Source organism: Apis laboriosa, unplaced genomic scaffold (assembly GCF_014066325.1).
Source record: "Apis laboriosa isolate Shangri-la unplaced genomic scaffold, ASM1406632v1 scaffold17_cov146, whole genome shotgun sequence".
Taxonomy (NCBI): Eukaryota; Metazoa; Arthropoda; class Insecta; order Hymenoptera; family Apidae; genus Apis; species Apis laboriosa.
This window is the reverse complement of record NW_025222181.1, coordinates 2,563,418-2,590,300: the sequence shown is the minus strand read 5'-3', so window position 1 is coordinate 2,590,300 and position 26,883 is coordinate 2,563,418. Positions and strand designations below refer to the sequence as shown.

Here is a 26,883-nt window from a genome sequence, read left to right as displayed (position 1 = left end):
CAGTCTTCTGCTGTTAGCCATATTTTCGTGGATGCATTTATAATTTATATAAGTTCCTCCCGCGCAGTATTATTTTAAAAGTGATCTATTTTATAATTAAAAAATAATCTGTTAAGATTTAAATATTTATTTTTTTTATATTTTTATTTATATTGTGGAAAAAAAATATTTATTTAATTATTTGAAATGAAATATTTTATTTATATTATATATTATATTATGTATTAATATTATTTTTGCGGAGTTTTTTGATTTTAAAAATCAAAATGACATATACTTGCTTATAAGTGTTTTTTAAATATGTTATAAGAAATAAAATTCATATAATATTTCTAATTTAGAGGTATAATATATCTATATATTTTATTTATTTAGTTACATCTCTCATGATAATAACAATAATATATTTATTTATTAACAAATTTAAAATAACATATTTATTTTAAATTTTATATTTATTTATATTTCATATATATTGTATTTATTATTAATACATACTTGTTAAATATAATATAATTATATGAATTTATTAAAAACTAAAAATGTACCATATTCTTTATATTGTTTAGAATTTGATATTAAATTTCTTTATATGTTATGTACATTCTAAAAACTTTTTCTTAAATTTTGTAGCAAATACCATGTCAAAAAAAAACAAATCATCTAAACATAAAATTTGCTGCTTCTGTAGATCATCACAAAATAATGAATTGGAATTTGGAAAATTTTATGAAGATGGTAACATTGTTACACATTATTATTGTTTGGTACATAGTTTTTATAAATATTTTTATTATTATAATAAATATTATTATAATATATGATATTTCAATATAATATTTTATAGCTTTTATCATCAAATATGCAACAGAGAGGAAAAGATGATCAAGGTATTTTAGGTTTTTTGAAAACGGATATACAAAAAGAAATTCGCAGAGGAAAAAGACTGGTAATAAATTATATACAAAGAAAAAAAATTTATAATTATTTAAAATATTTTAATTTAAAGGTATGTTCATATTGTAAAAAATCTGGTGCCACTCTGGGATGTTGCAATGTAAAATGTAAAAAAATATTTCATTATCCTTGTGGGTTAAGGGCTGGTACCTTAAATCAATTTTTTGGTGAATTTAGGTATATTATATTTATATTTTTTAATTTTAGATTTTTTAAAAAGAAGTTTAATATATTACGATACATTTTAGATCATATTGTATAAATCATAGACCAAAGCAAAAAATAGATACTCAAGTTAAATATGAATTAAAAAAAATGAATGAAATAGTATGTTATATATGTTACGAGGAAGTGGATTCTTATAATAAAGTTGATACAATGTGGGCTCCATGTTGTAAAAAAAATGCATGGTTTCATAGAAAATGTGTACAGGTAAAATAATTCATTAACTATTTGTAATTTTAATTACAAAAAAGTATACATTGATAAAAAATTAAAAAAATTTTTTTTAGCAACTTGCTATGAGTGCTGGATATTTTTTTAAATGCCCTTTATGTAATGATAAAAAATTATTTCAAAAAGCAATGTTAGAATTTGGTATTTTTATCCCAAGTCAGTAAGTAAATTAATGAAACTTGTACATTTTATAATAAAATGTTAAAATTATAATATTTAATTACTTTTATATTTTTTTTTTAGAGATGCTTCATGGGAACTTGTACCCAATGCATTTGAAGAACTTTTATATAGACATGATCAATGTGATGCTTCTGTATGTCTTTGTCCTAAAGGAAGGAAATATACAAGTTTTAATGCGTAAGTGAAAAAAAAATATTTTATTTATTTTTATATAATATGATTTTGGTTTTTAGTTTCTCATTTTTTATATAATTATAATTATAATTTAATAGAAAATGGAAATTAACACTTTGTCGCACTTGTGGTTCACAAGGAATTCATATGGCTTGTGGACAGCTTAAATGGACTAATCCTGTTTGGGAATGTACAGAGTGTATTTCTATTCTAGGTAAGGAACAAAGTATTTTTTAATTAATTTTCAGAGAATCAATTTTTCTCTTATTAAATTTTTTTTTATATTTTTATATATAGGTAAATCTAAAGAAATTGCTAGTTCAAGTTCAATAAGAGATACATTAGAGTATGTATTAATTTTTTTTTAAGTTAAATTAAATATTAAAATATTAAATTGAAATATATAAATATTATTAAAATAATAGTGTAAATTTAATATAAAATTAATATATATATTAACTATTTTATTAGGAATATTTCTGATACAGATGATTCAAACAGTGATATTTCTGTTGGTAAAGATTCACCTGTACCATTTATATCAAGTTCACCACTTATAAGCTCCACATTACAAATGTCAACTATTAAATTACGTCCTGGTCCTCGAATTTATAAATTAAAACAACTTGAAGCAAATAAAGAAATGCAAAAGTTAATATTTAAAAAATACAAAATATTAAATATATTACATTTAATTACATTCTAATAAAAATATATTTTAATGTTCAATAGCATTAATAAACAACAAACCAGCAAAAACATAAATATATTGAATTTAACAAATATGGAACAATATAGTGTACAATCTACAAGCAGTAACGAAATTTTTACGAATGTGTCAAGTTCGATAAATGAAGACAATATCAATTTTTCAATTCGACATTCCAAATCACAGTTGGATGAACAAGCTAATAATATTTTTACACTTGATAATGTTAATGGCATTATAGAGGCAAATATTTATAAATAACAATTAAATAAAAATCACATAAATATTAAAAATATGAATTAAATAATTTTATAAAATAATAAAATTTACATATTTTGCAGGCCAATAAATGTACTACATTAAATGATAAATTTGTTATTGAGGATAATGAAAACGAAAAAAAATATGTATCTGAATTTAAAGACGTTAAAATTGAATTTAATAAAAATAATATTCTATATGATTCTATTCCATCAAAAATAGAAAAATTACAAAATAATTTAAATCAAAATAATAATAAGAATTTTCAAATGAATAATTTAAATTTAATTGAGTCAGATAATTTAAGGAAATTCAATTTACAAAATAAGACAAAATCTAATATTTTAGATGATAAAATAAAATTAAATCATGAAAATGAATATATTTATAGTGATTTTGTTTCAAATATTAAAATTACAAATGTAGTTTCATTGGCACCTGAAGAATTTGAAAATGTAATGTCTGATGAACAAAAAAAAATCAAAAATCGAACATCACAAAATAGAAATTCAATATTACATGAAAATGATATTTTGGAATCAAATTTGAAAAGGAAATGTGACAAAATTACAATGAATCCAATAATGTCATATATAAATGAATCTAAAAGATTGAAAAAAAGTAACAGTGTAATAGGAGAAACATCAAAATCATCATGCATTTCTACAAATGCTTTAATAAATGTTTCATCTAATAAAAATAATTTGCAAATTATTCAGTATAATGAAAATAATACTTCTATAAATGATTGTAACATACAGAATAAAAAATCACATATTCAGATTAAAGAAAATTGTAATTTCGAAGATATACTATGTACATCTAATACAAAATGTTTATCAAAAATTGATACATCAAATAATTTATTATATAATAAAACTGATTTAACAAATGAAGAAAATACTTATACATATATAGGTATTACAAATGATGCGAATAAAGAATTTGAAAATATTAAAATTGATAATAACATAAAAAATGTAAGTAAGATATTTTTTTAAATTATTTTTGTATTTTTTTTTTGTAAAAAATAAAGTGTATAATAAATATCTTTTTCTAATTTTTCCGGTAATATTTTATAAATTCAGTGTTTATTATTATTAAATATTTATTATTAAATAATTTATATTTAAAATATTCATTTATTTAAAAAATAGATAATTTATAAATTGTTTTTTTATAATTTTTTATAATTATATTCTATTTTGTATTATTTATTTAAGAATAATTATGTTAATTTCGTATATTTCAACTTAAAAATTAATTTTAAAGAGAAGTAAGATATCATGGAAACTCTGTTTATAAATTTCCCATTTTTTTTTCAATGTATTATTTGCAATCCTAACAGTGTGATGAAGATGTAAGTATTAATTCTACTAGAGAATCGAGAGATAAAATTTTTACAAATGATATAAGGATCAAAAACATTGATAAATCTGTAAATTTAGACGATTTGAAATCTAAAAAATCACAAAAATTAGAACAATGGAAATCTCAGAATAATGTTGAAATGTAAGTATTATAAATTATTCTTTCTAAACCTTTATAATCTTTATTAAAATTAAATTTTATATTTTTATAATTTTATATGGATAAAATTTTTGTTAAGTAATATCAATTTATTAACAAAATATTATAATATCTTATAAATTGCAGGATTAATGCAAATTATAGAATATCAAACAATAAATTTCATGATATATGTTGGCAAGAAAAAAATAAAACTATAGATTATAATTATTCTCAATTAATACCAGAATATGTATGTTTACGAGATCTTAAATTTCGTGTACATAATATAAATAATCTGCAGGTAAATATATTTTAATTAATATAATATATATAATATATTAATAATAATAATATATATATAATATAATGTAAATATAATATATAATATATATATATAAATAATTATATATAATAATATAATAACTTATATTATTATTAATATATGTTAGGAATTTCATTAAATAATATGTATAAAATTACATTTTTTTGATGCAGATGATCTTGTACAATAAATTTTCTGTAAATATTAATATGGAATGTGTAAGTATTATAAAAAAGAATATTATATTTGATACATGAAAATATCTGTACCTCAACAAAATATTTTAAAACACAAAATAAAACTTTAAAATTTGGAAATATTTTCCAGAATATTTCATCTGCTTATACTGAAGACAAAAACACATATATATTTAATGAACATTCTAAAAATTATCAAGATGAAACAAAAGAAAATTTAAATCCAGAGACAATTTCTTGCAAAAATATAACAGATGATTTATTAATGAACACAGAATTAAATATAAATGATTCAAATGTTTTTATAAATAATAATGAGAATGAAAAAATCACACAATCTATGTTTAAAATAATTGAAAATAATAAAGAAGGAAATAATGAAGGAAATAATGAAAATATTAATTTAATTGATAACATTGAAAATAATTTTGATGCTACAATAAATTATAATGATAATTGTAATAAAAAAATGAACGACATAAAACAGAATATTCCAAATTTAAATTTTGATAATATAACAGACAATTCACGTGAAATACATAATATAATAGAAAAAGATTTGAAAAATGATTCTTATAATTCAACAAAATTAATTCAACATGTATTCTTTCTTGAAAATCATGCAAATAAATCAAATAAATCAGGAAACATAAATAAAAAAGAGTTTAAAGTAAGTATTGATTTAAAGAAAATAAAAAATTTTGTTGATAATAATCCAGATTTGTTCTCAAGATATAAAAAAGAAGGTAATGAAAGATGCACTGAACAAGCTTCTTTTTTAAGAGAAACAAATAATATAAGAAAAAGATTTAATTTATCAGAACACATAAAAAATTTTCAGATATAAGATAAATAAAAATTTTGAAAACTTTATACTATTATGATATAAATGTATATATTTAAAATAAATAAAATATAAATGTAGAATATTAGAATTAACAAATCGCAGTTGAAACTATAAAAAATATTAAAAATACATTTATTGAAAAAAAATTTTTTCACTAAATTTATATATAATACTTAATCAAATAAAAAATGTAATAACAAAGAAATTTTAAGAAGATAATAAAATAGATAATAAAAAATAATAAAAATTTAAAGAAAATAATATATATTTTATGAATATTTATAATATAAATATGTATATAAAAATATTTTAAAGCTAAATCTTAAAAAAGTACTTGTTTATATTATATTATGTCGTTTAAGTTAAAAATGTTCATATATTATATTTATTTATAACAAGTATATTACTTTTATAGTATCTATATAGTAAAATATTGATGTATTAATTATATAATATTTTAAATATTTATATAATGATAATATAAAATTTGTAGATATTATGAAAATATATATATATATATATATATATGTAGAATATTAATATATATGTGAGACTCTGGAATGTCAATTTTAAAAATCAAAACAAATGCAAAAATTAATATACAAAAATATTGGGATTGTTAAAATTTATTTATTAAATTATAAATTGCATAAACAAAGTGCTCGCAAAAAAGATAGTGAAATTTATATGATGATTCTAGCTTCATTATAGCGCTATCATAATCTATTTCTACTTATCTAATGTGAATTTAAATTATTTATAATTTAGATTATTTAGTTTAAATAAATTTAATTTAGATTATTTAATTTAAATAAATCTTATCAATATTTTGTATATTGTATCTTATCAACAATTTTTGTATTTGTTTTGATCTTTAGAATCAACTTTCCTATAATTAGGCCATGAATATATTAATATTCTATATATGTTATACATAGTTGGATAATACAATTGAATAGAAAATAAATATAAATTGATAATATTAATAATATTATAAATAATATTATAATATTGATAATATTATAAATAAATATAAGTATATAAGAAAAAAATAAAACTTTCTTATTTAAAATTTATTTTCAACAAAAAATCAAGTTTGAAAATTATTTAGAAAATTTTTTAGAAATTATTCAAATATATATATATGGCAAACTTTCAAATTTAATATTCTTAAAAATGAAGCTTTAAGCACAAAATTTTATTGTGTTTTTATGATATATTTGATTTATTTTTATAGAATAATTTGTTATCTAATTGTATTATCTAATTTAAAATATTCTTTATGTAATGATAAATATATAATTGTTTATTGTTTTATTTCAATTATAAATGAAAAATATTATACATTTATATTGATAAAATTACATTTCAATTCTGTATTTAATTTTAATTTTGAAAATATTTATAATAAGTACTATTTATAATATAAATTTATTTGACCTGCCGTTCTGTTTTTAATATATTATTACAATTTATGTAACTTGATGTATATCTTATGTTGACAACTATAAAAATAAGATTTATTTTATTATAATATAGATAAATATGATTTTATTTTTATAAAATAATAGAAATAAGCAAATATAATTTAAAAAATAACTCAAATATAAATATCAATTGTTTAAAATTAAAAGTAAAGATATATTTAACAGATAAGCTATAAATCTAATATTTGAAATGAGAAATAAATATTGGAAGTAATTTCAATTTTATTTATAATTTAGATAATATATTACTTATAATTGTTATGTTTATATTAAGTTTCATTAATTTTTTATTAATCCTGAATATTATTGATTTATTTGCTTCTTTTACATATCGTTAAAAAATTACGAGATTTTTCTGATTTTTAATAATATTGTAACAAAGTTTTAACATTTAATATTTAAATTCTTTTAAAAGTAAACTTTTTTTTATTAATTAGCATTCTATTAAAAATTTATTTATAACATTATATATATATAATATATTAAATGTAATATAAAATGTAAATATTTTTTTTATGCTTATAAAATACTTATTAGATTAACATAGAACAACATAGGATAATTAAGTTATTTCTCTTGAAAATTTCTGATTTGTAAAAAAATAAAATTTATTTGGAAAAATAAATCGAAACAGAATAGCATGGTTAATTTATAATAAAGTTTTATAAATTTATAAAACATTAAAAATATAAATAGTATATTAATAGTTTATTTGCAATAAAAAATACATAAATATATTAAATAAACATATAAATATTTTATTACTATTTTTTAAAATAATTTTGTATTTTATTTTGTTTTAGGTAATATAACAGACATTTTTCTTAAAATTTGTTCATGTTAATTAACATGAATTTAAATATAATTTAAGTATAAATGAAATAAATAGATTAAATAAAGCAATTGTGAACAAATTATAAAATCTACTATATCAAATAAACAATATAAATATCAATTCATACAAATAAATATAAATTATTTCAAAATTATATAAGAAAACAAAGTTTAAAGGAATTTTTATTGTTTCAACCTTACATTTTTTATATTGAATTATTTTAATAACTACGGCCAAAAAGTGTATAAAATTTCGGTTTGTTTTGACAATTAGGATGAATACATGTTTGTTTGTCAGAAGATAATAATGGTTGTTCAAATGGTATACAAAGACTTTTTGCGCCCATTGATAATGTTCCAAGCTCTCCTAGCGTATCTTCCCTATGAAAAAAAATAAAATATATATATACATAATTTATTATGAAAATACAATTATTTAAAAAAATTTTAACAATATTTACCGTGCACTGTCAGCTTTAATATTATCTTCACAAGATGATTCCCCACAAAATGGTGATAATAATATATTTTTCTCATTTAAATAAGAACAAAATTCATTCCAATTATCTGCACGTTTGATATGTTCATTTAAGTTTTTTCTTGCTCTGTTAAAAAAAGAAATTAATTATAATAATAATATATTTATATTCTGTTTTTAAATGATACTTACTTGGAAAGCATACTTGTTTGTATATCAGTCAACAATGTATGTAAAGCAACAAGCACTTCAGATCTATTTGCAAATACTCTTTGAAAATTATCCCTGCGTACAAAAGTGACTTGATTTTTTTCTAAATCTTTAGGTCCTAATTCAATTCTTACAGGCACTCCTTTCAATTCCCAATGATTAAATTTCCAACCTGGCGTGCGATTATTGCGATAATCTGCTTTAACTCTAAGTAATTTATCTTTTGATAATTCATCCAATAATTTATTACATTCAGAAAATAATAACTCTCTTTGTTGTGATGTTGTATTAGCTGTAATACCACAAGGTACTATAATAGCTTGAATACAAGCTACATTTGGTGGTAATACTAAACCTTTATCATCTCCGTGAATCTATAAATTTATTACAATTATTTCATTGAAAAATATTTTTATATAAATTTTTATATTAAAAACAAAATTCTTATATTAAAATAAAAAATATATACCATTATCATAACTCCAATTGTTCGAGTTGTTAGACCCCATGAATTTTGATAGACAAAAGTTTTTTCATCACTTTCTACGGCACCTTCTACTTGAATATTGAACATTTTAGAGAAATTTTGTCCAAGATGATGACTTGTTGCTCCTTGTATTGCACGACCACTTGTTGAAATAAAAGCTTCAACTGTAGTAGTATAATCACCACCAGCAAATTTCTCCTTTTCAGTTTTACGACCTTTAATAACAGGTACTGCTAATAAATCTTCATATACTCTTGCATACATATTTAAAATCATTAAAACTTCTTCATCAGCCTCAGCTTTAGTAGCAAAAGCAGTGTGACCTTCTTGCCACAAAAATTCTCTTGTACGCAAGAAAGGTTTGGGATCTTTAAATTCCCATCTCTGTAATAAAAAATTTTTTTATGATAATATCATAAATTATAAATACAAGCTACATTTAGTGGTAATAAAGAAGGTAAGAAATTTCTTTTTTGTAATAATTAATTATTTATATTTAATACTTACTACTACATTATTCCATTGATTAAGTTTTAAAGGAAGTTCAGTATCGGATTTTAACCATTTGGCATAAGCAGGATACATTACAGTTTCTGATGTTGGTCTTATAGCAATTGGTTCCGATAAATTCGATTCTCCACATTTTGTCACCCATGCAACTTCAGGAGCAAAATCTGTTATGTGTGCTTTTTCTTTTTCTAATACTGTTCTCGTAACGAAAATAGGAAAGTAACATTCTTGTACACCCATTTGTGTTATTTCTTTATCAATATATTCTTTTATTGCTTTCCAAATAGCAAAACTCCACGGACGGAGAATATAACAACCAGATACATCATAATATTCAATCATACCACTTTTAGTAATAATTTGAGAATACCATTCAAAGAAATTTTCTTCTTTTTTTGCTTCCAACCCTAATCTTGTTTTGCCTACATCTATATCTTTTATATCTTCATTTTTATTTATTTCTTTATTTGATATATTTTTTCGTTTTTCGCATTTAGAAGTATCTTCTTTCTTTTTCTTCTTAGGCGATGTATCATAGTTTATTGCCTTCCATTCTTGACCAGTTAATGTTTTATAATTATTTTTCAAATCTATTAGAATTTTTACTTCTTTATCAATAATACTTTTATCTGTTTTAATTTCTTTTAATTGCCTTACTTTATCTCCTTGTTTTTGTATACTTTCTAAAATTTTATCTACAGAATTTTCTTTATGTGTTATATTATTAGTTATTGGTTTCCAATCTTGACCTGTAGCCAACTTATACTCTGCTTTCAAAGCCAATAGCTTTTTTACTTCTTCATCAATGATGCTTTTCTCTGCTTTCATACTTTTTAATTGTCTTATTTTATCTCCTTGTTCTTGTATATTTTTCAAAATTTTATCAACAGAATTTTCATTTTTACATATCACGTTAGTTTTTAAAGTAGATGGTTTCCAATCTTGACCTGTAATTATTTTATAGTCTGATTTTAAAGTCAATAGTTTTTTTACTTCTTCATCAATAATATTTTTCTCTGCTTTTGTACTTTTTAATTGTCTTATTTTATCCCCTTGTTTTTGAATTTCACCAGATAATTTTATATATGAGTCTTTTGGTATATTTTGTGTTGCATCTTGAATTTTTATTTCACTCCAATCAATACCAGTTTTATTTTTATATTCTTTTTTTAAATCTGAAAATAATTGTATTTCTTGATTTATTTTTGATTGTAGGTCTTCAATTTTTCTTTCTTGTTGTATAATATTTTCGGATAATTCATTTTCTTTAGATATCAATTGTTGTTGAAATTTATTTGAATTATTATTGAATTTATTTGAAACCATAGTACATATATTTTCCTGAGAATTTTTTTTAATAGAAGTCGAAGTAATATTAGAAAATGTTGATTTTGTATTTGCAATATGACCATCTGGAATATGAAATAGAATTAAAGGTTCTTCTCTAGAAGAAAATGAACTAATTGGAGCATAAGGTACATCACATCGAAAAAATCCTTTTCTTTGCAATTGAATTATTTCTCCTTTTCTCACACGTTTCAATTCTGTTTCTCCAAACATTTGTACTTCAATCTAAAATATTTATTATATATTTTTGACTATTTTTTAAATCTATGATTTTCATATAAAAATTTTATATAATATTTTTATATAAAAACTTACTCTTGTATTTTCTGTAATAAAATTTTTGTAATCATCATCCTTTCCCAATATTGGTTTATTTATAATATGATCAAAATAAACAGCATAGCACGGAATTAGATTAATTTTATTGATATTATCATTTTTATCAGAAGGTATGGATAACCACGTAATTTTTAATGTATTTTTATAATCTTTATTTTCCAAATTTAATTGTCCTATTATTTGTTTAATGACATCATTTTTTTTCTCAATTTTTTTTATTATTATGTTACCCCAATTAATAAAAGTAACATTTTGGCCTTCAATTAGCATATTTGCATCATCTCTTTCAATATATAGCTCTGATCTTACTAATACTTGTTTTGTACCTTTTGATGCATCTTTTGGATGATTTTGGACAACTAGCCACTTTTCTTCTACATCACTTATATGTACTGGTACAATTTTATCATATTCTAAAGCAGTATATCTGAAACATAATATTATATGGATTATCTTTAAATATTTTTTATAAAAAAATTGTTCATATAATAGTATACCTAGTGGCAATTGGATCAATGACTTTTTTGTTAAATGCCCATATTTTATCCCATTCCATGAAAACGACAGATTTCGAACTACCTTGAGCAATGATAAATTGCTTTAATCCTTCAATTGTCATTCCCCTTCTCAAAATACCTCGTACAGTTGGAAAACGTGGATCATCCCAACCATCAACTAAACCTTCATTAACAAACCAAGTTAATTTTCTTTTTGATAAAACTGTATGTGTCATATTCAAACGTGAATATTCCCAAATATAAGGACGTCTCAGTCCTAGAGAATCTATTATCCAATAAAATTGAATATCTCTGTCATGATATTCTGTTGTGCGTAAAGTATGAGTAACATTTTCAATGGCATCAATGATTGGACAAGCAAAATCATATGTTGGATAAACTCTGTATAGAAAATTATAAATAAGTTATATATAAAAATAAATAAAATATTTGTTAATTTGTTTAAATTATTTAATATCTAATGCATACTTATATTTTGTTCCAGTTCGAGGATGTGGTTCTGGTTTGCACCTATAAATTGTCGGATCTCGTAAACAACCATTCGTTGATTGATAATCAATTTTTGCTCTAACACAACATTCTTGACCTTTAACAGTACCCTGTTGCATTTCTTCCCATAATTCAAGATTTTTTTCAATAGCTGAAAATATTTTCGCTATAATAACTTAATAATTTTCTTTCATTTAAACAATTTTAAAATTTTTTATATTTACAATTGTTTCTATTTGGTGACATTAATTTTTGATCACGTTGTTCTTTCATTATATCAGCTGGAGTATCATCTATGTATGCTTTATTTTCTTTTAATAATTTAGTACAATATTCCAACATTAAATCAAAATAATCAGAAGAATGTGTAAATCGATCTGGTTTAATTTGTAATAGTTCTAAATCTTCTAGAATAGCTTTCTCAAATTCTACATTTTCTTTTGCAGGATTTGTATCATCAAATCTCATAATGAGTTGTCCTTGAAATGTTTCTGCATAATATTGATTTAACAAAGCAGCCTTAGCATGTCCAATATGTAAATATCCACTTGCTTCTGGTGGAAAACGTACTACAACCTATTATAATATATATGATTTACAAAAAAAAAAAAAATAAATAAATATAAATTTTTATACATTTAAATTACTTACTTTACCCATTTCTGCTCCAGGCAAATCAATAAATTTACCTTCTTGTTTTCTTTGTCCTATTTGTTTATTGGTAATTTTTTCAGATTTTATATTGTGAGGAAATAATTTTATATTCTTTTTAATTGAAAGTAGTACTTCTGTCACAGCAGATAATGAAAGCATCTGTTTATACCATCTACTTATATTAATAAATTTTTTTTCAAAGTTTACAAAACATTTCTTATCTAAAAGACTACAAAATACATGGATATCAGCTATTGTTATTTTTTTGGAAACCAACCAAGTATTTGTCATCAATACATTATCTAAATAATAAAGTGTATCTTCTTTAAATGGGCAAGACCCTAAAGGTCCAATTGTAAATGATAACCAATGATCAACTTCAGTTTTTTCACGAGGATTAGTACCACCTAAATTAATTATATAATAAAATATATATATATAATAAAAATTGATAAAAATAAAATTTTTAATTTTATTATGTATATATTTTATAAAAAAATTAAATATGTATACATTTATTTACCATAAAGATCTGTACATGCAGTTCTAGCAAAATAACGACTAATATCATTACTTTTTTCTCCCAATATTTTATTTTGACTATCTATTAATTGTATATTTCCATGACCTTTCCAATCATCACACCAAACTATTTCAATTTTTTCTTTAATTTGAGAATTGATAATCTCTACTACTATCAAAGCATCTATATAAATTGGAAAATCAATTAGTATCTTAATATAATTATATTTAAGAAATTAAAAAAATATAATACTTTAATATTATCATTTTATATATAATGATATCAAAATAAATATAATTAAATAAAATAAAATTTTTTATTCATACTAAAAAGATGAAACAATAAAATTTTTACTTAATTTTTTTAACATCTGTTTCATACATTACTTTTTATAGTTAAAGTTACCAAATGTATTGAAATTATATTATGATAAGACTCACCCATTGGAGGATTTTTTGAATCAACTATAAGTTTATAAGTCATTTTTATATAAAGAATTTAAGCTTAAATGAAAATTATATTCATAAATATATTCATATAGGTTAGAAATTCTCCACGTGTCTAATGATATCTGTTAGTCGATTCGACTTTTTCTGTATATATATATAAGAATATATATATGAAATCCACATGTATTTATTAATAAAAGTAATAGATGAGAAAAATATTCTGAAGCGTTTAAATTAAATAGAAATATAATATTTAATATAATATATTATAATATATTATATATTATATTTTATAATATATATTATATACATATTAATGTTTTATGATACAATTAAAATTTGAATTTCATCCGAAAAGAATGACATTTTTTTATATACAAATTATTTGTAAATATAGAATAAATGTTAAAATATAAAATTTAAACTTGTAATTTTAAATACTAATATATATATATATATATATATATATATATATATATAGTATATGTGTGTATATATATATATATATTATAATAGATAATTATAAAATAATTATATATTCAAAAATATTAAAAAGAAGATTAACAAAAGCAAAATGTATTTTTATTTAAAAATATTAAATATTAAATATTAAATATTTAATTTTCTTTTTTTCAATCTATAATTTTTTAAATCTATAATTTTCCCTATACAGTTATTTGCCTTCGTTTTTGATTGGATTAATCATAGCATAACTGTTTTTAATAATCTTTGGTAACAATTGTGTAGCACTAGATTTTTACATATGTAAATGCGTGGTGATTGATTGATTCATTCATTTCAAATTTTCGTATAGTATATTATAATTTTTAATAAATTTTAAGCAATATTATAAATACTATAAATTTATAAATCGTTTATAAATTTGAATCTACTTATGTACTCTGTATATAATAATATATAATAGATAGAAGTATACGCAAAGGTGGGTCGGTCACCTGGAGATAACTGTAAAATGTCATCAACGAATGTGTGTCAGGCATGGATTTGATGTTGTTCGATGACACTTGTGAGAGCTGTTGTCACAATAATTATGTTTCATCAATGTTAATTTGATCAGAAAGAAAACAGCTATCTTAATACAGAATCTTCCGTTTATTAATTTAAATATGTACGTAAAATAATTCTTATTTAAACAAAGCATATATTTTATTGCTAAAAGTTAATACTATATCATATGTATCTTTGATATGTATTGAAATTTCATATGATCAGAATGCATTTTAAATAGAATTATAAAAATAACGATAATATATTTATTTTATTTTTATTAATGAAATAATTAAAATAATTAATTAATAATTTCTTAAATCAATTTTAATTCAATTTATTTTATTAATAATTTTTAAATATTTTAATTCATACATATAATTATGCATGGTAATTATTTAATCAATTTAAATAAAAGAAAAATATGTTTTATATTTAATTTTAATAAAAATGCAAAAATTTACGAATATTATATGAAAAATATAAAAAGATTGATATTAAATATTAATTTTTTTATGTTTTACTGTTTTATTAATTTTGTTTTATTAATTTTTATATTTGTTTTAATTCAATGATTTATATACTTATATATATATTATTTATGTAATATTATATTATATCATTTAATTACATACAAATATTAAAAATATATAAATTTATTTTTTTATTATAGACAAAGAAAACAATTAATATGGAGGGACCAGAAGTAACATTTTTATTTCAATTTGGTTTAATACGTGATACTGTTACTGTTGAAAGCAGCACATTGACTCTTAAGACTCTTAAAGAATTTGCTTGTGATTTTATAAATACTAAGTGTCCAGAACATGGTTTAAATCATTTATTTGAACGATTACTTTTATTCAAACATGATTATAATTCCACTAATATTTTACAACTTATTACAAATGCAACTGAAGTTGTTGATGAAACATTAGTGGAAATTGTTTTAACTGGTAAATTTTAAATATAATATGATAGAAAAAATATATGATCACATACAAAATTACATAAAAATAATATAAAAATTATAGAAAGAAAATAATTATTAACTTTTGTAGCACAAGTGCCAAATGAAGAAGTTCCCATTCGTCCCCATGCTTTAACTGTTCATTCATATAAAGTTCCCACATTTTGTGATTTTTGTGGAGAAATGTTATTTGGTCTTGTTCGACAGGGTTTAAAATGTGAAGGTAAATACAAATTATATTATTATTTTAATTATTAATTTTAATTATATTATATTATAATTATTTTATAGGTTGTGGAATGAATTATCATAAAAGATGTGTTATAAAAGTACCTAATAATTGCTCACATGATGCCAGTCAAAGGCGACGTAGTTCTGCAATGTTAAATGTACCAAGATCTCCAAGTCAAGGATCTACTAGTAGTTTGACCAGCATTAGTGATGATAATCATAGTACAAATAATACACCGAATGCAAGTCAAAATAATAGTACTTTGGTAAGATTTTTATCTAAAATATAACTTATAATTTATATATATAAATTATATATATAAATTACTATGTTATTGTTTATATTTATAGACAATACCAAGTATAATGGCACCGAAGCAATCTCGTTCTCCTTCATTGGGAGGAAGACCAGTATGGGTTGAACGAGAATTAGCAACAAGAATAAAAATTCCACATACATTTGTAGTACATACTTATACCAGGCCAACAGTATGTGGATATTGTAAAAAATTATTACGAGGTTTATTTAAACAAGGCCTACAATGCAAAGATTGTCAATATAATGCACACAAAAAATGTATAGAAAAAATACCTAAAGACTGTACTGGAGAAAATCCACGCGACAATACAGGTTTTTTTTAATTTTTATTTCATTAATAAATAATTATTTCATTAATAAATAATTTTTTTATAAATATTATTTCAATGAAAAAAAAATATATATATATAAAATAAATAGGTAATGAATATCCTGATAGTGGTGTGGGTAGTGAACCAGAAGGAAAATGTGATAATAGAAATGAAGAAGGTGATGGTGATAGTGATGCTGAATCTCCTTCACCTCCTCAACATTCGTCTTTTGTAGTAGATGAAACAAAGACATCTGACGAATACAATGTAAATATACTTCTATTCTATAAAAATAAATTTTTGTAGAATATTATAGTTATAGTGTATAAATATCACATAAAATATATATTTAATAATATAACATATTATTTATTTGGATTTTTATAGGATCAAGTTCCAAGCAATGATGATATTATTTATGATGAATTTCAAAAATCCAGACCATCAAGGTAAATTATAAAAATATATTAAATTATATACATATATATGTATTTATATATTTTAAACTTATGTATTATGTATTATTGTGTGTATTTCATCACTATGCTAGTTGCAGTTCTACACCAAGCAATAATATTCCTTTAATGCGCATAGTGCAAAGTATTAAACATACAAAACGTCGTGGTTCAAAAGTTTTGAAAGAAGGTTGGATGGTACATTTTACAAATCGTGATCCTATGGTAAATAATTCATAGATTAAAACCATATAGATATATTTTATCATATAGATAGATTATTAAAATTTATATTGTAAATTTACAGAAAAAGAAACATTATTGGCGACTTGATACAAAAGCTATAACATTATTTCAAAATGAAAATAGTTCCAAATATTATAAAGAAATTCCATTGGTTGAAATATTATCTATTGAAAATGCTGAAACATCCCATTCACGTATATATTTAATATTTTTTTTTAAGTTTATAAGTTTATAAGTTTATAAGTTAATATAATATTATTAAGATCATAAAATAATATGAAAAATTACATTTTAGATATAATGCATTGCTTTGAGTTAAAAACTGCCAATATTGATTATTATGTTGGAGAAGATTCTTCATATGGAGATAATTGTAGCCAAGTTCCTCCACCAGAAAGTGGCATTGGAGCACATATAGCTAGATCATGGGAAACTAGCATTAGACAAGCATTAATGCCTGTAACTACCATATCCACCAGTATGTGATTTATTTTTTATATTATATTTATATTATTAAATATTATTTTAATTAATTTCTTATATAATATTAAAAATTAATTTATATTAATATCAAAATCAAAAAATATATTTTATATAAAAATATTATTATTTTAGATCAGGAACAATCTACAGAACCTGAAGAAAATATCACAGATATGTCTCAGTTATATGAGATATTTCCTGACGAAGTTTTAGGTTCTGGACAATTTGGTACAGTATATGGAGGTATTCATCGTAAAAGTGGCCGAGCAGTTGCTATTAAAGTTATTGATAAATTACGTTTTCCTACAAAACAAGAAGCACAACTTAAAAATGAAGTTGCAATTCTACAGAATCTTTCACATAGCGGAGTAGTTAATTTAGAACGAATGTTCGAAACCTCTGAACGAATATTTGTAGTTATGGAAAAATTAAAAGGCGATATGTTGGAAATGATATTAAGTTCAGAACGTGGTCGTCTTAGTGAAAGAGTAACGAAATTCTTAATTACGCAAATATTAATAGCATTAAAACATTTACATAGCAAGAATATTGTACATTGTGATTTAAAGCCTGAAAATGTGTTGCTAAGTAGCGATAGTGAATTTACACAAGTGAAACTTTGCGATTTCGGTTTTGCCAGAATTATAGGAGAAAAAAGCTTCAGAAGAAGTGTTGTTGGTACTCCTGCATATTTAGCACCAGAAGTTTTAAGAAACAAGTGTTACAATCGTTCTTTAGATATGTGGAGTGTTGGTGTAATTATTTATGTTTCTTTAAGTGGTACATTTCCATTTAATGAAGAAGAAGATATTAACGAACAGATTCAAAATGCTGCTTTTATGTATCCACCTATTCCTTGGCAGGAAATCTCACCTGATGGTAAACAAATTATAAATAAAATAATCCTATTTAATTTTTATCCAATAATAAAAATCAATAAAATTTATTTTACTTTTTTTTTTAGCAATTGATTTAATTAATAATTTATTACAAGTAAAACAAAGAAAACGTTATACTGTAGATAAAAGTTTACAACATGTCTGGCTTCAGGTAAGCATTTTTATATATATTTTTTAATATATATTTTTTATTATAATATATATTTATGTTATTTTATATTATATGTTTTTAAGGATTATCAAACATGGTGTGATTTACGAGAATTAGAAGCAAAAGTCGGATATCGTTATTTGACTCATGAAAGTGATGATGCTCGATGGTTAGCATATAGTAATCAATGTACATGACAGAATTATCCGCCTTCGTTAAACATCGAAACATTACCAAATAATTTGTCTATACATAAAGGCTGGGCACGTAGTGCTCGAGCTACATTACGACGTTTTATTCGTGCCTGACTTGAATACATTCAATTCATGAAAGGGAGTACAATTATATCATTATAAATATCAGTGTACTGATATTAAACAAAACTATTATATATCTTCCAAGATATTTTACGTAGAAAATAAAAATTATTACGTAGAAAATTACTTAGACTGCATTCGTAAGATAAGATACTCAATGAATATATGAAAACAACAGCAATTTTTTTATGAACATTCTTAAATTTTAGTAATGAATTTAAACATGTTTCATTATATAAATTATTTGATAAAAATTTCTTGCTCTTAATTAATAAATTATGAAAAATATTTCATAAAATAATAGATATAATGTAATCATGACATTTTTGATAATTATTTATCTTATCATAACATAAATAATTGTTTCATGCTGTTTTTATCAATCTAATATATTGAATATATAATCTTTTTTGAAATATAAGCGCTAATATAAATAATAATAAATTTTCAAGCTTAACATAGAAATATATGCATAGAATATTTTATAACTTTGCAAAAGATGTTTAAAATAGAATAATTATAAGATTATAATAATTAAAATAGTATATAGCATAATTCATATATGAATTACAATATGAATAATGAATTCATATATATATGAATTACAAAATATATGTATACTTCTTTTATATACATAAATTTTTGGGGTATGGTTAAGAGTATTATTGTAGAAATTTCTTAGCAATTCAAGTTTTTCATAGATTAAATTAATATATATTATGCTATGATAAATTTATTATTTCGTATTTTCGCTTCAAAACATTTAAATTTAGAAATTAGAAATTTTGACATCTATAACTCATGTCAAATTCTTTTAAGAACTTTAATGAAAATAATTAAAAATTATAAAAATTATAAAATCGTAAATAAAATATATACTATAATTTATTGATTTTTATGTGATAAAAAGTAAGATTATTGCAGATGCAGTCTTCTTAGACTTTTGATCTTATAGATCATAATAAACTTTATAAACATTCTTTTTTATTTTATTAATCATAATAACGAAGTTCATAATTAAATAAATCTATTCTAAATAATTTAAAATTTATCATATATACTTAGAAAAAAATTTCTATATAACAATATTATAATTACTATTGTGATAAATTTTGTATTAGAAAATAGCAAAACAAAATTTTTTTTAAACTACTTGATAATTAATATGTAATAGAAATAATAATAAATTTCAAGTTTTAAATATATTTATTATTTTTTCATTAATTCGCAATATTGTTTTATTTTTTATTATTTTATTTAAAACAAAAATACATTCCAATTAGAAAAAAAAAATTAAATTATATTTTTTCCTTTTTAAATATTGTTCATTCCATTATGTTTTTTATAATTAATAGGATAAAATAAAATTTATAAAATCATTAATATATATATACACACTTTATTAAAAATTATTAAAAATTTAAAATATTTTTTTTTAGTTTATATTAAAATTTAAAAAATTAATACTCCATTATATTAAAATTATCATATTTTTTAAAATTATTTTTTGATTAGAATATTTATCCATTTTTCTTATTGATGATAAAAACTGATAATAATAATATATAGTAGTAGAACAAAAATAATTTAAAATCAGAAAATTTTCATTGAAAAATAATTATTATTTATTTATTTTATTATTTTTATTTATTATTTTTTTTAAATTCAGAAATATAAGAACAAATATATATAATAAATTTTTTTATTTCTTAGATAAATCTTTTATAATGATTGACTTGTTTTTGAATAGTAATATGATTTTAAATGGAATATTGTATTTTAAAACAAATAATTTTTCATTTATAAGTATTATAAATATAATGTATGAATATAGATGATGCCATTTTACTTATGTATCAGTTAATTAACCGAATCTCATATGATTTCCAAAATATCTAATTATTTTATTTGAGATTATATTTCTTTACATGTAATTAATTTAATATCAAGTGCATTATTATACACAAATGGCCTATATTTTTTTAAAAATTTAAAAGTTTAAAAAATATTTTAATTATGTATTAAATACAATATATTACTATCTTTATCTTTTTATTTTCTAAAACATTTATATATTATGAATATTAATAAAATATTAATAAAATAAATAATATATTAAAGTAGTCAATATTGCGATGATGAATTTAAAATATGTATAATTGCTATTATAATTTTATAATAAAGTTTCCACATGTTTTCATTTATATACATATAAAAAGAGTTGTGCAATATCAATATATATTGTTATATTTAAAATTATCTTTATTAGATTGATAATAGTTTAATACCTAATATTATATTTCTATTCTGTCTGCATTAATTATTTGTACATATTAAATTTATTTAAAATTTTATATTACTTAAAAATATTTGTAAACGCTATATTTTATAAAAACTAACAATGTATTTTTTTAAACTTAATTTATAATATGATTTATAATTAACATACAAAAGTACTTAAAAAAAGACAGTAATATTATTATAGATTTTATGTATAATTAACGAATTTTCATAAAAACTTATTGTTATTTCATTATTGTACTTACTATGGTAATGTGAATAAATAAATTAATTAATAGAATTTATAATTATTTATATATTTTCTTAAAATAAAAAAAATTTTTTTAAATAAAAATTTTATATACAATTATACAAAATTTTGTAGAAATATTTAGTAAATTGATGTCAATTTAATCTTTGTTCTCATTAATCTAACAGAATCTCTACTTGAAATAATAACATCCTGGCTTCTGTCACACTATATGATAATGCAAGTACATATTTAGTTAGTATCTGTAGCTCTGTATAACTGAAAATAAGGATAATATTTATTCACTTTTTTATTCAAATCACATATTATTCCATATATGTATACATATACAAATATTATTATAAAAAATATATAATTTATATAATTACAATGTTCATAATTAAAATATTAATATTCAAGATTTTTTTATTGAACACTAGTTTAGCAGAATGGATAGAAATTCCTCAATTTTCTAATGAAGAAAAAGTATATAAGTAAGTACATATAAAACCATTATTAATTAAACAATCTATTTTATAATCTAAATTAGATTATTTATATATTAGAATCAAATTTTTATTGAAATTTTACATTTATTATTTGTAGAATACCTCTAAGACAAGATCAGTTTTATAAATTTACTCAAAAGGAAAATCAGTTCTTTTATACATATCAAAATATTACTTATAAAAATTTAAAAGGAAAGCAAACGGCAACTAATAAAACTGGAGAATATGATTTTTATAAATTAAAAAATAATGTCAAAGAAGAACCTACAATTTTAAAATATTTTAACAAAAATGAAACAACAGATTCTTTAATAACCAAAGTAAATAAAATATTTTAAATCTAAAATTTTTTATTTTTAATTTAATTATGAGAAATAATAGCAATTTAATGTTTTATTTTTTTTTAGGAAAAAAAAGAAAATAAACAATATTTAGACAAAATTTTTATTGCAAATGATATAGGACTTTTGAATTATCTTCCAGTGGATATACTTGAAAATGTTCATTGTACTTTAAAATCTCAACCTGCATCAAATGATGGAAAAATTCAATTTTTGAAGACATTTGAAAATACATTAATTTCTGAAATAGGTAATATATAAAAATAATAATACAATAATTAATCTATATAATAATAATAATAATCCATATCAATAATAAAATATTTATTTATAATATTTTTAGAAGTTCAACTTGTAGCAAGTACAATAATTGCTCGAAAAAAAAGAGGTACTGATCAATATGATCACAATTATGATTATGAACATGCAGCAGGATTTCCATCTATAGAAGGTGCACTTATGGCTATTTCATTTCTTACATTTGCTGTGTATCTTGTTAGATTGGTCATGGTAATTAATCATTGATTTATAATATCTACCATTATAAATAATAATTATATTTTTTATTACATTTACTACATTTTCTACAATAATTTTTTTAGCTTTTATTTAGAAATATGAATAATTCTGCATCGACTACTAGCGCTACTTTACTTCTTGGTAGAAGAAAAAAATCAGTAGGCAAATTAGACGATGATATAAGAATGATTCTTAAAGATATACATAATTTTTCTTCTAAATTTAAAAAAAAAATCTAATATATGAAAATGTATACATTAATTAGATAAATATCTGTATCTAATTATATTAAATAATAAAATCTAAAGTAATTATTTATATAATTTCAAATGTTTAAAAATATATTCAACATTGTTTTAATTTATCTTATTTTTATAATTTAGAAGAAACTGATGGTGATAATATAGGTAATAAAATTGCATTAAGATATGAACCTAATGGATGTTTTAATGAAAGATTTTGCAATTGTGTAAGAATTTGTATTATTTTAATTTTTTCAACTTGATATATACCTTTTTTTTCATATGGTACTATAATACCTTGTATTATAAAATTAGATATTGTTGTATTAATTAAATCAATTGATAAAGAATAAGGATGTTTTCCCCATTGCCGTTTTTCAAGAAATGCTCTTTCTATTTGCTTTTGTGTTTCAATTAAAACTGATTGTATTGTTATATAATTTAATTTTGTTTCATCCCACTATAATTGAAAAAAATTATTATTTATATATACTTATATATTTAAAACTTATATATAATTAAATATGAAATATCATGAAAATATTAAATTTTACCTCAAATAGAACAAGACATGTAATGTATATTGTATCTATAAATGGTAATATTACATTATAGAGAAGAGAACAAACTTTAGTATTTTCTTTTTGTACATATATATTATTTTGAATACTTATATAATTTTGTTTTAATAATAAATTTAATGTTTCTTTCCATTCAGATTTTATTACAGATTCATTTTCTATTAAAGGCATTGCAAATTCTGTACTCAATAATTTTCTCAATAACATATATCGTTTAAATGCAATTCCTATATATAATACAATAATACACAATTATTATACACAATACAATATACACAGATATACACAATATATACAATACAATAATATACAAATTTAATTTTTTTTATATATAATATATTATATATGTAAAATACTATTACCAATTTCGATTTTCTCTATTCCTATTGCAATAATGACAATAGCTGGTTTTATTAAAAAGGATAAAGTTGGATTTAGATAAATTGAAATATTAATAACTGGTACAGCTATTCTCATAGTTTTTTCTGACAAAGTATGGCCTTTAACATAAATATTATTTTTCAATTTTATTGTTCTGTATCTCTCTTTAAGTCTTAAAGTTTTTGATATATCAAATACAAGTAATTCTTCATGACATTTTAAACTATCTAATATTTCTTGTTTTATGTTGTTTGCATTTGCATTAAGTGATCTATAAAAATTTTTTTATAATATTTTATAAAATGATATATATATATCATATATATATTATATCATTTTATATATATATATATAAAATATATATTTATAAATATTATTATTATAATATTATTATTAATATATTATTAAAATTAATATTTCATAATCTCACCTTTCTACATGTACTGTAGCATTAAATATTTTTAAAATATTTTTACACCATAAATAGTCATTGACTAAGTCATTTAATGTATATGGATTATCTGGATTTGTTTGACTTTTTTCATTAAATAATAAAGCAATTAAATTAAAAGGCATAAGTATTGTATTCTTTTTATGTGAATCTATTATGCAATATGCCAAATTTTCAGTAACAAATGTTGGTAATTTTATATGAGGTGATAACACTTTTGTTTTGCGTTGTTCCATACTTAAGAATTGGCATGCAGAAATAGGTTCACCAACATTAAAAACAACACGTCCATAAGCATGTGATTTCTGTAAAATAGACAAAGATTGAAGTAAACCAGCAGTAGATTCTTTTGGTTTTGGTACTCCCAAAAGTTCATATGTAAACAATAATTCTTCTGGTGGTCGTTCATAGTTAATACTAATAGGTATAAAATATATATCAGGTACACCACCTTCTAATAAACTTTCCAAAATAATTGACAAAAGACCTAAAATTAAATTTTTGTTATTTTCTCACTAAATATTATATGTAATTACATGTAAATTTTTATTAAATTAATTTTAACACACCAAATTTTGGTATTATACTCTTCAAACTTCTGCTTCGAGTACCTTCAATGAAAAATTCAATTGCTCTGTCACTATGTTCTACTAGAGATGCTACATATGTGCTAAATATTCTTTTGTATAACAAATCATTAGAAAAACTGCGCCTCATGTAAAAAGCTCCTGTTTTTCTTAATAATTCTCCTATTATATACATATGATAAAAATCCATTCCACTTGCAATATTTGGAAGTGCCATATCATAAGAGAATAAAATATATGATAATAATATAAAATCTAAATAACTTCTGTGAGAAGGTGCATAAACATATTGTACTTGAGAAATTTGCATTTCCTTTTTCATTTTGTATATTGCATTTTCGTTGATATAAATACTCACAAAAATTCGTTTAAGAACTTTTGAAATAATTAAACCTAGAATTTAAATATTGTTTTTATATAACTTTAAAAGATTAAAATATAAGATCTCAAAAAATTTTAATTTTACCCATCCAACGAACAGTAGTTAAATGTGCTTTGCTAGCCATTTCATTTATTATTTCATAAGCTTCTTTGATGACTTTTTTAATATCTGTTTGAAGTACGGTAGCCAAAGAAATAATTGTTAATTTAACTTTTTCATTATTTAAAACTGTTTGAATCATTTTATTTCTAGAATATATAGATTCTGGTGGAAGTTTATGTGGTAATAACGGATCCATTGAACGAGAAACCCATAAAATATCACAATCTTTTCGTCTTGCATACAATAAATCCACAAATTCTAAATTTTCCCCCATTTTGAATTTGAAATATTTGTGTAAAATAAAATTATATTATTATCTCGATTTATTACGTTAAAAATATCTTGTAGAAGTAGCAGAATTCAACTACAATTCAATGATCAATGTTCGCTTATTTTCAATTCAAATGACGTTTATTTATTTAAATTTCTTTTAATTATACTTATATCTTTATATGTTTGTGTTATGTACATAGTAGTCTGCAGCATTTTGATGGATAAGAAAAATTAATAACTCAAAAATAAAAAAAAATAACTTTAATTTTTTTTTTAATAAAGATAATTAAGTTAATAACATAATAATGAAATAATCAGCATACTTCTAGATATCATAGTAAATAGAAAGACTATTTTTGAAACTAATAATTACGCGACTATAATGGAGAAAGAATTCCTAACAAAAAAATAATAAAATTTGAAGCTAAAACTTAAGCCTGGTTTATGTTATTAAAAATAACATTTTTAAAATTTTGAATTAAAATTTTAATGAAAGAATTATATAATAATTTAAATATTCGGGATTAATTTTAAAAGATTTAAAATTTCATAAAATTTTGAATTCGAATTTCGCAAATTTAAAAATCAGCTTTTAATTAATTTTTAATTAAAAGTTTATAATTATTCGAAATATAAGTTTAATTTATTAGTT

General features: G+C 20.5%; 5 protein-coding genes across 8 annotated transcripts; 3 read left to right on the top strand and 2 right to left on the bottom strand.

Moving 5' to 3' along the window:
- Window positions 1-266: 266 nt before the first annotated feature.
- Window positions 267-7,912, top strand: LOC122711628 (putative uncharacterized protein DDB_G0282133). The gene is made up of 17 exons (XM_043930606.1): window positions 267-279; window positions 634-767; window positions 848-949; window positions 1,010-1,134; window positions 1,206-1,389; window positions 1,470-1,573; window positions 1,657-1,773; window positions 1,869-1,984; window positions 2,068-2,116; window positions 2,242-2,421; window positions 2,503-2,722; window positions 2,821-3,720; window positions 4,089-4,252; window positions 4,397-4,553; window positions 4,748-4,792; window positions 4,902-5,053; window positions 7,909-7,912. Exons 1-17 carry the CDS (start codon window positions 267-269, stop codon window positions 7,910-7,912), a joined length of 2,766 nt encoding a protein of 921 aa, XP_043786541.1.
- Window positions 7,913-8,091: 179 nt separating this feature from the next.
- LOC122711716 (bifunctional glutamate/proline--tRNA ligase) lies at window positions 8,092-14,043 on the bottom strand. The gene is made up of 12 exons (XM_043930728.1): window positions 13,935-14,043; window positions 13,495-13,677; window positions 12,969-13,378; window positions 12,542-12,893; window positions 12,297-12,468; window positions 11,808-12,209; window positions 11,287-11,737; window positions 9,622-11,196; window positions 9,097-9,498; window positions 8,610-9,001; window positions 8,401-8,544; window positions 8,092-8,320 (listed from the first exon to the last, which is right to left on the bottom strand). Exons 1-12 carry the CDS (start codon window positions 13,975-13,977, stop codon window positions 8,161-8,163), a joined length of 4,686 nt encoding a protein of 1,561 aa, XP_043786663.1. The 5' UTR covers window positions 13,978-14,043; the 3' UTR covers window positions 8,092-8,160.
- Window positions 14,044-14,724: 681 nt separating this feature from the next.
- LOC122711631 (serine/threonine-protein kinase D3) lies at window positions 14,725-19,591 on the top strand. Of its 2 annotated transcripts, none has more exons than XM_043930616.1 (13): window positions 14,725-15,072; window positions 15,625-15,907; window positions 16,013-16,144; window positions 16,213-16,418; window positions 16,504-16,783; window positions 16,892-17,049; window positions 17,170-17,231; window positions 17,339-17,462; window positions 17,545-17,677; window positions 17,779-17,961; window positions 18,099-18,845; window positions 18,931-19,016; window positions 19,100-19,591. In XM_043930616.1, exons 2-13 carry the CDS (start codon window positions 15,643-15,645, stop codon window positions 19,211-19,213), a joined length of 2,490 nt encoding a protein of 829 aa, XP_043786551.1. In that variant the 5' UTR covers window positions 14,725-15,072; window positions 15,625-15,642; the 3' UTR covers window positions 19,214-19,591. The 2 variants fall into 2 exon arrangements, with proteins under 2 accessions (XP_043786551.1, XP_043786549.1); XM_043930614.1 differs by having other exon boundaries at window positions 17,333-17,462.
- Window positions 19,592-22,044: 2,453 nt separating this feature from the next.
- Window positions 22,045-26,580, bottom strand: LOC122711642 (dihydroxyacetone phosphate acyltransferase). Of its 3 annotated transcripts, none has more exons than XM_043930633.1 (7): window positions 25,941-26,580; window positions 25,457-25,867; window positions 24,867-25,374; window positions 24,418-24,707; window positions 24,029-24,282; window positions 23,745-23,934; window positions 22,045-22,142 (listed from the first exon to the last, which is right to left on the bottom strand). In XM_043930633.1, exons 1-7 carry the CDS (start codon window positions 26,230-26,232, stop codon window positions 22,120-22,122), a joined length of 1,968 nt encoding a protein of 655 aa, XP_043786568.1. In that variant the 5' UTR covers window positions 26,233-26,580; the 3' UTR covers window positions 22,045-22,119. The 3 variants fall into 3 exon arrangements, with proteins under 3 accessions (XP_043786568.1, XP_043786567.1, XP_043786569.1); XM_043930632.1 differs by lacking the exon at window positions 22,045-22,142 and adding an exon at window positions 22,873-22,954; XM_043930634.1 differs by lacking the exon at window positions 22,045-22,142 and having other exon boundaries at window positions 23,506-23,934; window positions 25,941-26,252.
- LOC122711643 lies at window positions 22,183-23,545 on the top strand. Its single transcript, XM_043930635.1, has 5 exons — window positions 22,183-22,357; window positions 22,470-22,692; window positions 22,780-22,963; window positions 23,057-23,223; window positions 23,316-23,545. The coding sequence occupies exons 1-5, from the start codon at window positions 22,254-22,256 to the stop codon at window positions 23,469-23,471; spliced, it is 834 nt and encodes a 277-aa protein (XP_043786570.1). The 5' UTR covers window positions 22,183-22,253; the 3' UTR covers window positions 23,472-23,545.
- Window positions 26,581-26,883: the final 303 nt, after the last annotated feature.

Coding starts and splice junctions, on each gene's coding strand:
- LOC122711628 (XM_043930606.1), top strand. Junction 3,721..4,088: donor TTGATAATAACATAAAAAAT/GTAAGTAAGATA, acceptor CAATCCTAACAG/TGTGATGAAGATGTAAGTAT. Junction 4,793..4,901: donor TAAATATTAATATGGAATGT/GTAAGTATTATA, acceptor AATATTTTCCAG/AATATTTCATCTGCTTATAC.
- LOC122711716 (XM_043930728.1), bottom strand. CDS start 13,977: ATGACTTATAAACTTATAGTTGATTCAAAAAATCCTCCAATGG. Junction 13,678..13,934: donor TTCAAAAAATCCTCCAATGG/GTGAGTCTTATC, acceptor CAATTTATATAG/ATGCTTTGATAGTAGTAGAG. Junction 12,469..12,541: donor GTCACCAAATAGAAACAATT/GTAAATATAAAA, acceptor AAATATTTTCAG/CTATTGAAAAAAATCTTGAA.
- LOC122711631 (XM_043930614.1), top strand. CDS start 15,643: ATGGAGGGACCAGAAGTAACATTTTTATTTCAATTTGGTTTAATACGT. Junction 16,784..16,891: donor AAATCCACGCGACAATACAG/GTTTTTTTTAAT, acceptor TAAAATAAATAG/GTAATGAATATCCTGATAGT. Junction 17,962..18,098: donor TGTAACTACCATATCCACCA/GTATGTGATTTA, acceptor TTATTATTTTAG/ATCAGGAACAATCTACAGAA.
- LOC122711643 (XM_043930635.1), top strand. CDS start 22,254: ATGTTCATAATTAAAATATTAATATTCAAGATTTTTTTATTGAACACT. Junction 22,358..22,469: donor AATGAAGAAAAAGTATATAA/GTAAGTACATAT, acceptor TATTATTTGTAG/AATACCTCTAAGACAAGATC. Junction 22,964..23,056: donor TACATTAATTTCTGAAATAG/GTAATATATAAA, acceptor TAATATTTTTAG/AAGTTCAACTTGTAGCAAGT.
- LOC122711642 (XM_043930634.1), bottom strand. CDS start 26,232: ATGGGGGAAAATTTAGAATTTGTGGATTTATTGTATGCAAGACGAAAA. Junction 24,283..24,417: donor AATAGAGAAAATCGAAATTG/GTAATAGTATTT, acceptor TATTATATATAG/GAATTGCATTTAAACGATAT. Junction 23,935..24,028: donor CATGTCTTGTTCTATTTGAG/GTAAAATTTAAT, acceptor TTTCAATTATAG/TGGGATGAAACAAAATTAAA.